At 36.7% G+C, this 9,885-nt stretch overlaps 1 protein-coding gene across 1 annotated transcript; it reads right to left on the reverse strand.

The window, feature by feature from the left end:
• Positions 1 to 5,544: 5,544 nt before the first annotated feature.
• Positions 5,545 to 6,483, reverse strand: LOC121460081 (olfactory receptor 6C74-like). The gene has a single exon (XM_041670225.1). It carries the CDS (start codon positions 6,481 to 6,483, stop codon positions 5,545 to 5,547), a length of 939 nt encoding a protein of 312 aa, XP_041526159.1.
• Positions 6,484 to 9,885: the final 3,402 nt, after the last annotated feature.

Here is a 9,885-nt window from a genome sequence, read left to right on the forward strand (position 1 = left end):
TTGTACAGAGAAAAGGAACACTGCTCTAACTTCTGACAATAATTTGACATATACCAAAAAAGGGTTCTCTTTCAGAGAAAAACTTGTGCGTTTCTCACTAATTATTTGATGAAATTCATGAACGTACAAAAGAACGTGATTATCTTTCTTTTTTTTTTATTTTTTTTTAAATTTATTTATTTATTAAGGATTTCTGCCTCGTCCCCACAACCGCTTCCCATTTCCCTCCCCCTCCCCCCGATCAAGTCCCCCTCCCTCATCTGCTCGAAGAGCAATCAGGGTTCCCTGACCTGTGGGAAGCCCAAGGACTGCCCACCTCTATCCAGGTCTCGTACGGTGAGCATTCAAACTGCCTAGGCTCCTACAAAGCCAGTACGTGCAGTAGGATCAAAAACCCACTGCAATTGTTCTTGAATTCTCAGTATTCCTCATTGTCCGCTATGTTCAGCTAGTCCGGATTTATCCCATGCTTTTTCAGACCTAGGCCAGCTGGCCTTGGTGAGATCCCAATAGAACATCCCCATTGTCTTAGTGTGTGGGTGCACCCCTTGTGGTCCTGAGTTCCTTGCTCGTGCTCCGTCTCCTTCTGCTCCTGATTTGGACCTTGAGATTTCTGTCAGCATTGTTTGTAATAGCCAGAACCTGGAAACAACCTAGATGCCCTTCAACGGAAGAATGGATGAAGAAAGTATGGAATATATACATATTAGAGTATTACTCAGCAGCAAAAAACAAGGACTTCTTGAATTTTGCATACAAATGGATGGAAATAGAAAACACTATCCTGAGTGAGGTAAGCCAGACCCAAAAAGAGGAACATGGGATGTACTCACTCATATTTGGTTTCTAGCCATAAATAAAGGACATTGAGCTTATAATTCATGTTCCTAGAGAAACTAAATAAGGCGAATCCAAAGACAAACACATAGGCATCCTCAGGAATATTAACCTTCATCAGGCGATGAAAGGAGACAGAGACAGAGACCCACACGGGAGCACCGTGATTATCTTTCAAAGTAAAGCTTCTACAGAGAAAAGGAACACTGCTCTCACTTCTAACAATACTTTGACATATCCCAAACTATGGATTCTCTTTTCAGAGAAACACATGTGCGTTTCTCAAAAAAGGATTTCATGAAATTCATACACTTTCAAAAGAACATGATTATCTGTCAAAGTAAAGCTTCTACAGAGAAAAGGAAAACTGCTCTCACTTCTAACAATACTTTTACATATCCCAAACAACTGATTCTCTTTTCAGAGAAACAAATGTGCATTACTCACAGAAGCATTTCATGAAATTCATAGAGTTTACAAACAACGCGATTATCTTTCAAAGTAAAGCTTCTACAGAAATATTGAACACTGCTCTCATTTATAACTAACTTTGACATATCAAACACAACAGATTCTCTTTTCAGAGAAACACATTTGCGTTTCTCACAAAAGCATTTCATGAAATTCAAACACTATTAAAAGAATGTGATTATCTTTCAAAGTAAAGCTTCTACAGTGAAAAGGAACACTGTTCTCACTTCTAACAATACTTTGACATATCCCAAACAATGGCTTCTGTTTTCAGAGAAACACATGTGTGTTTATCAAAAAAGCATTTCATGATATCAAAACACTTTCAAAAGAACGTTATTATCTTTTAAAGTAAAGCTTCTACAGTGAAAAGGAACACTGTTCTCACTTCTAACAATACTTTGACATATCCCAAACAATGGCTTCTCTTTTCAGAGAAATACATTTGCGTTTCTCACAAAAGCATTTCATGAAATTCATACAATTTACAAGTAACGTGATTCATATACTTTCAAAAGAACGTGATGATCTTTTAAAGTAAAGCTTCTACATAGAAAAGGAACACTGCTCTCACTTCTAACAATACTTTGACATATCGCAAACAAACGCTTCTCTTTTCAGAGAAAACCATATGTGTTTCTTACTAAAGCTTTCGATAATTCCTTACACTTTCAAAAGAATGTGATTATCTTTTAAAGTAATGCTTGTACAGAGAAAAGGAACACTGCACTATCTTCTGACAATAATTTGACTTATCCAAACAACAGGTTCTTTTTTCAGAGAAACATTTGTGCGTTTCTCACTAAACATTTCTTGAAATTCTTGAACTTACTAAAGAATGTGATTGTCTTTCAAAGGAAAGATTCTACAGAGAAAAGGAACACTGCTCTCACTTGTAACAATACTTTGACATATCCCAACAATGGCTTTTCTTTTCAGAGAAACACATGTGCGTTTCTCACAAAAGCATTTCATGAAATTCATACACTTTCCAAAGAACGTGATTATTTTTCAAAGTAAATCTTCTACAGAAATATTGAACACTGCTCTCACTTATAACTAACTTTGAAATATCAAACAATACAGTTTCTCTTTTCTGAGAAACACATGTGCGTTTCTCACAAAAGCATTTCATGGAATTCAAACACTTTTAAATAACGTGATTATCTTTCAAAGTAAAGCTTCCACAGTGAAAAGGAACACTGTTCTCACTTCTAACAGCACTTTGACATATCCCAAACAACGGCTTCTCTTTTCAGAGAAACACATGTGTTTCTTTGGAAACTGTATGAATTTCCTTAAATGCTTTAGTGATAAATGCACATGTGTTTCTCTGAAATGAGAAGCCTTTTTTGGGGATATTTCAAAGTATTGGTTGAAGAGAAAACAGTGTTTCTTTTCTCTGTAGAAGCTTTATTTGAAATATAATCACTTTTTTTGAAAGTGTATGAATTTCATGAAATACTTTTCTGAGAAACGCACATGTGTTTCTCTGAAAAGAGAAGCAGTTGTTTCTGATACATCAAAGTATTTTTAGAAGTGAGAGCAGTGTTCCATTTCTAAATAGTACCTTTACTTGGAAAGATAGTCATGTTTTTTGAAAGTGTATGAATTTCATGAAATAATTTTGTGAAAAACACACATGTGTTTCTCTGAAAAGAGAAGCCATTGTTTGGGATATGTCAAAGTATTGTTAGAAGTGAGAGCAGTGTTCCTTTTCTTGAATAACGTAAAGCCTCTACAGAGAAACAACAGCTTCTCTTTTCAGAGAAAAACATGTGCGTTTCTCCTAAAGCTTTTCACGAAATGCATACAGTTTCCAAAGAATGTGATTATCCTTCAAAGTAAAGCGTTTACAGAGAAAAGGAACACTGTTCTCACTTCTAACAATACTTTGAAATATCCCAAACAATGGATTCTCTTTAAAGAAAAACACTTGTGCGTTTCTCACTAAACCTTTCGTGAAATTCATACACTTTAAAAGAACATGATTATCTTTCAAAGTAAAGCTTCTACAGAGAAAAGGAACACTGTTCTCACTTCTAACAATACTTTGACATATCCCAAACTATGGATTCTCTTTTCAGAGAAACACATGTGCATTTCTCAAAAAAGGATTTCATGAAATTCATACACTTTCAAAAGAACATGATTATCTGTCAAAGTAAAGTTTCTACAGAGAAAAGGAACACTGCTCTCACTGCTAACAATATTTTGACATATCTTAAACAATGGCTTCTCTTTTCAGAGAAACACATGTGCTTTTATCACTAAAGCATTTCATGAAATTCATACAATTTCCAAAGAACGTGATTATCTTTCAAAGTAAAACTTCTACAGGAAAAGAAACACTGCTCTCACTTCTAACGATACTTTGACATATCCCAAACAATGGCTTCTGTTTTCAGAGAAACACATGTGCGTTTATCAAAAAAGCATTTCATGAAATTTATACAGTTTCTAAAGAACTTCATTATCTTTCAAAGTATAGCCTCTACAGAGAAAAGGAACACTGCTCTCACTTCTAACAATACTTTGACATATCCGAAACAGCTGCTTCTCTTTTCAGAGAAACACATGTGCGTTTCTCACAAAAGCATTTCGTGAAATTCATACACTTTCAAAAGAAAGATTATATTTCAAATAAAGCTCCTACAGAGAAAAGAAACTCTGTTCTCACTGCTAACAATACTTTGACATATATCAAACAATGGCTTCTCTTTTCAGAGAAACACTTGTATGTTTTTCTGATAATTTTTCCACCATGTTTTTCATAATAAAACGACCTTCCTTGTATAGGTGCATTCTTTTTTTTATTATTCCCATAAAAAAAGCACAATGAAACTGAAATAAGTTTGTCTACAATGTTAGACTGTAGTATGTCTCATTCTTTCAGATCCACAAATCGCAGTTCCAACAGAGAAGATCTGGATGGACTTGCTGAAAATTTGACAACTAATCAATAATTCTAATAACATTATCTCTGAGATATGCCTAGAACTATTTGTAAATTATAACAGTAAACTTAGTCTTAAAAATAGATATTTTCCATAAAATGTTTACAACTACAATTATGGATATAATATTCAAAGATTAATATATACATTTACAGATGAAGAATACAATAGTGGATAAAATCTGATATAATTTTCTTTTAATTAAAGTTACTTTAATTAAAAATAAAGAATTTATTTTTTCCAAGCTACTATGTAAGTGAGAAAACCACAGTGTCTTTGATGGAGATTTGAAAACAACTTGTGGGAGTTGCTTTGTTCTTCTAATTTGTGGGTCTAGGGACATAACACATGTCAGAGTTGGCTACAAGGGCCTTTTCCTGCTAATCCACCACACTGGCTTTTAGTATCTTCAAATAAAATATGAATGAAAACTAAAAGAAAATAAATAAAATTTCATATTAAATAATAATTTTAATATGCTGATGGTGAATTATCACAAATATAGAGTACTGTTATAACCTTCCTATCAAATAATGCATCAAATATAACAAATGTGAAACATTATTTCATAGCCTTGACCAACTTGAATCTAAAAATTAACTTTGTTTTTTAGGGTTTTTTTTTTTATTTTTATAGTTGGTGGAATTTGGACCCAAAGCCAGACTCTTTGTGTTGAGACACCCTCTACTTTTGAGCCAATCTCTAATCCGGGATGAATTTTTAGAAGACAGAAGAGACATTGCCAAAATATGTTCAGCCAGGCAGGCGCATAACTTTAGTCCCAGCACTTGGAAGGCAGAAGCAGATAGACTCTGTGAGTTTGATGATTTTGAGGTCAGCCTGGTCTACAAGAACTAGTTGTAGGACAGGCTCCAAAATCTCAGAAAAACCCTGTCTCAAAAAACAAAAAACAAAAAGAAAAAGAAAAGAAAAAGAAAGAAAGAAAGAAAGAAAGAAAGAATGAATGAACATAAATGTTCAATATCTATCAGATATCACTGAGAGAATAGATGACTTTCAGGGAGAAAAAAAACTTTGGATTTAAAATAACATTAGCTTATATAAAGTGGAAATTTAACACAATAGGAGTTTGCTGACCTCCAAGACTCAGGTTATGTTTGATTAATTCCCTGCTCCCTGCATTCATAAATTTACTTCTAAAGAACAAACATCTTCTTTACATGGAAAATGAATAACAAAACACTGAGAAGAAACTGAAGAGACTTATGAACACTAGGTACTTTTAAGTCTCTTTTCTTTTTATAGTGAAATGGTATAGTCATTTCTTTGAGAAAGATGCAATCCTCTGTATTGTATTAATGAATGCCGTTTTCACTTGCTGATTCCTCAAGGTGTAGATAAAAGGATTCAGAAGTGGAGCCACAGAGGTATTGAGCACAGCAATTCCCTTGGAAATAGATACTCTCTGCTTGATTGAAGGTTTAGCATACATGAAGATGCAGCTGCCATACGAGAGGGATATCACAATCATGTGAGAAGAACATGTAGAGAAAGCCTTCTTCCTCTGGCTGGTTGAAGGGATTTTTAGAATTGTTATGGCAATGTAGGTATAGGAAATTATGACCAGTAACAATGTGAGAAAGAGTGTCACCAAAGCCGAGACAAAGCCCAACGTCTCCATGAGCTGTGTGTCTGTGCAGGAAATCTGCATGAGTGGGGTGGTGTCACAGTAGAAATGGTCAACAATGTTGGAAGCACAGAAATCAACATTTAAGCCTAACAGGAGTGGTGGAAAGATGACAAAGAAGCCAGCAATCCAACAACTGAGGACCAACTGCACACAGACTTTATTGTTCATGATGGTCATGTAGTGCAGGGGCTTGCAGATGGCCACGTAGCGGTCATAGGACATGGCTGCCAGCAAGTAAAATTCTGATGCTCCAAATAGGAAAGCAAAAAACACTTGTGTTAAACAATCACCATAAGGAATGCTTTTGTCCCCAGTTGCCAAAGTAGCAAGCAATTTGGGGATGCATGTGGTAGTGTAGGAAATCTCTAGGAAGGAAAAGTTCCGAAGGAAAAAATACATGGGGGTCTTCAGGTGAGCATCCACCAGGGTGAGTGTGATGATGGTCAGATTGCCAGTGATGCTGAGCAGATAGGTAAGAAGCAGAAAGGTGAATAAGACAACTTTCCACAAGGGGTCATCCGTCAAACCAGCTAGGATGAAAACTGTCACCTTTGTGTGGTTCTTCATTGTGGTCCTCTGGCTGTTAGCTGGTCTAAGTAGACAAGAGAGAGGTGGGTGAGGGGAGGTTATCACTACAGAAGAATGCTAGTGATAAGTAATGCTGAAGTGCCCTGGTCGTTGAAAAGGCAAGGGTTCAGACAGCAACACAGTACTCATCAATGATCTGAAGAGAGCTGTGCCACTGAGCTGAACAGAATTCTCAACAGAAGAAGTTCAGATGGCCAAAAGACATTTAAGGTCATGTTCAACTTCCTTAGCGATCAGGGAAATGCAAATCAAGACAACTTTAAGATACCATCTTACACCAGTCAGAATGGCTAAAATCAAAAACACCAATGATAGCCTTTGCTGGAGAGGATGTGGAGTAAGGGGTACACTCATCCATTGCTGGTGGGAATGCAAACTTGAGCAACCACTTTGGAAAGCAGTGTGGCGGTTTATCAGGAAATTAGGGATCAACCTACCCCTGGTCCCATCAATACCACTCTTGGGAATATACCCAAGAGATGCCCTATCATAAACAAAAGTATATGCTCAACTATGTTCATAGTAGCATTGTTTGTAATAGCCAGAACCTGAAAATAACCTAGATGCCCTTCAACGGAAGAATGGATGAAGAAAGTATGGAATATATACATATTAGAGTACTACTCAGCAGTAAAAAACAATGACTTCTTGAATTTTGCATGCAAATGGACGGAAATAGAAAACACTATCCTGAGTGAGGTAAGCCAGACCAAAAAGAGGAACATGGGATGTACTCTCTCATAATTGGTTTCTAGCCATAAATAAAGGACATTGAGCCTATAATTTGTGATCCTAGAGAAGCTAAATAAGAAGGTGAACCCAAAGAAAAACATATAGTCATCCTCCTGGATATTAACCTTCATCAGTCGATGAAAGGAGACAGAGACAGAGTCCCACATTGGAGCGCCAGACTGAAATCCCAAGGTCCAAATCAGGAGCAGTAGGAGAGAGAGCACAAGCAAGGAACTCAGGACCGCGAGGGGTGCACCCACACACTGAGACAATGGGGATGTTCTATCGGGGACTCACCAAGGCCGGCTGGCCTGGGTCAGAAAAAGCCTGGGATAAAACTGGACTCGCTGAACATAGCAGACAATGAGGACTGCTGAGAAGTCAAGAACAATGGCACTCGGTTTTGATCCTACTGCACGTACTGGCTTTGTGGGAGCCTAGGCAGTTTCGATGCTCACCTTACTAGACCTGGAAGGAGGTGGGAGGTCCTTGGACTTCCCACAGGGCAGGGAACCCTGACTGCTCTTCGGGCTGATGAGGGATGGGGAGTTGATTGGGGGAGGGGGAGGCAAATGGGAGGTGGTAGCGGGGAGGAGGCAGAAATCTTTAATAAATAAATATTAAAAAAAAGAAAGAGAGCTGTGCCAATAAAACAGTAGCTCATAGCTTTATGGCATCTAGACTGAAGGCATAATAGTAATTTTTAATTTTACTCTATAACAATTTATATGACAGTGTTTTGGGATCTCTTTTAAGAGAATAATTTTTCAGGATATAAAGTTACTGAATACAAAAATTTTGTTTTCTTTCTGAGTATATAGCAGTTAGGAAGGCAAGTCATTTTCTGTTCAATTAAAGAAGTTTCACTAGATACAATAATAAATGTTTTCAAAGAAATCCAGTGACAGTATTTACTTGAAACGTATCAGTCTATATTGTGATAGAGGTGCAGGAGAAAGAGGAGAGGGATAGAGATGTGTGTGTGTGTGTGTGAGAGAGAGAGAGAGAGAGAGAGAGAGAGAGAGAGAGAGAGAGAGAGATTGAGAAAGGAAGAGACAGAGAAAGAGAGAGACAATGTGGGGATGGTATACACCTAGAACTAACATCTCAGTTTATGCAGCCCATGTAGCTGAAATGTCGAACCTACTTCTCACTACCTCACTACTTTTATAAAATTGATCCAGTTTCAAAATTTAAAAAATTGTTGAAGTTACTTTCTATTTTTTTTTTGATTTTACTTTTTCAGTTTTTTTGAGACAGGGTTTTGCTCTAGCTTTGGAGCTTATCCTGGAACTAGCTGTCTAAACCAGGCTGGCCTAAACTCACAGAGATCCGATTGACTCTGCCTCCTGAGTGCTGGGATAAAAGGCATGTGCCATTACTGCTCATCTTGGAGTAAATTTTCTTTACACTTTCTATTACTCTGTCCATTGCTTGTTTTTTGTTGTCTCCTTATGTTTTGTTGACCTTCTATTCCAATACCACTTCATTAGGAACAGTTAGATATTATTAGGGTTTGCAGTAAGACATTGCAATTATTATTTTTTATTTGTGAGTGTGAGACAAAGTCTCACGATGTAGCTCTGGGTTTCCTGGAACTCACTAGGTAGATCAGGGTGACCTCAGATGCACAGGGATCTGCAGGCCTCTGCATGTTGGGGCAGGGATTAAACATTTAGCACATCACACCTGTTCTCCATTGTGGTTTCTTATACTTCAAGTGACAAAAAAATGAATCTAGACATGTAAATACAGCTTTAGAAAGTTGTATGACCTGGGAATACTAAAGCTGTTTAAAAATTGAGGTATAGGGATTTTAGACATAGGAAAATAAGCTTGAAGAGGAAAGTTTTTCAGAGTTAAATTAGTACAAACCAGTAATTAAAGCAAGTGCAAATTTAAAAATATTCAATTTTTTATCTATTGCTTACATTATTCTTAGTTATCTTATGAAGAGATTGGCAATATGAATACACGACCTGCAAAAGTATAACATTAGTTGGTAAATTAAGAAGCATAGTGTATTATCAAATAGCATGACTCAAATTACAGTTGGCATGTTTTCCACTCACAAAAATACTATAGTCTCTAGCTAACTTTCTGTTAATAGGGATACAATTCAGTGTCAGATGCTTGACTAGTGTAATGAGGCCTTGGACTTGGTGGGAGACAAAGGAACAAAGTAAAGGAAAAGAAAGAAAAGGAAGGGAAGAGAAGGAAGGGAAGGGAAGGAAGAGAAGGGAAAAAAGAGTACAGAAGGGAAGGGAAGCGAAGGGAAGAGAAGGGAAGGAAAGGAAAGGAAGAAAAGGAAAGGAAGAAAAGGAAAGGAAGTGTAGGAGAGAAGAGAGAGCAGGAAGCATGAACAAAGATACTATCAAGTTGATGTAGATAACTATATATTGACATGATGTTATTGATGAGCAAAATTAGTTAGACTGACATAGCAAGTAAGATGAGCATTTACTATGAAAAGTAAAGCTATCCATCTCTTGGGAAAACTTCTTATCTGGAATCTTCAGCATCAGACACATAGATTCTTATATTTCCATGAAGGGGATGGCAACCTATAACAATGCTTTTTGCCTTAAAGGTATTACAGTAATTATTAAAAACCTCCAACCTATATATCAGTCCCAAGAGAGGTCACAA

The sequence above is a fragment of the Microtus oregoni genome, unplaced genomic scaffold (assembly GCF_018167655.1).
Source record: "Microtus oregoni isolate MIOR12 unplaced genomic scaffold, Mior012 000001F_ref0000356, whole genome shotgun sequence".
Taxonomy (NCBI): Eukaryota; Metazoa; Chordata; class Mammalia; order Rodentia; family Cricetidae; genus Microtus; species Microtus oregoni.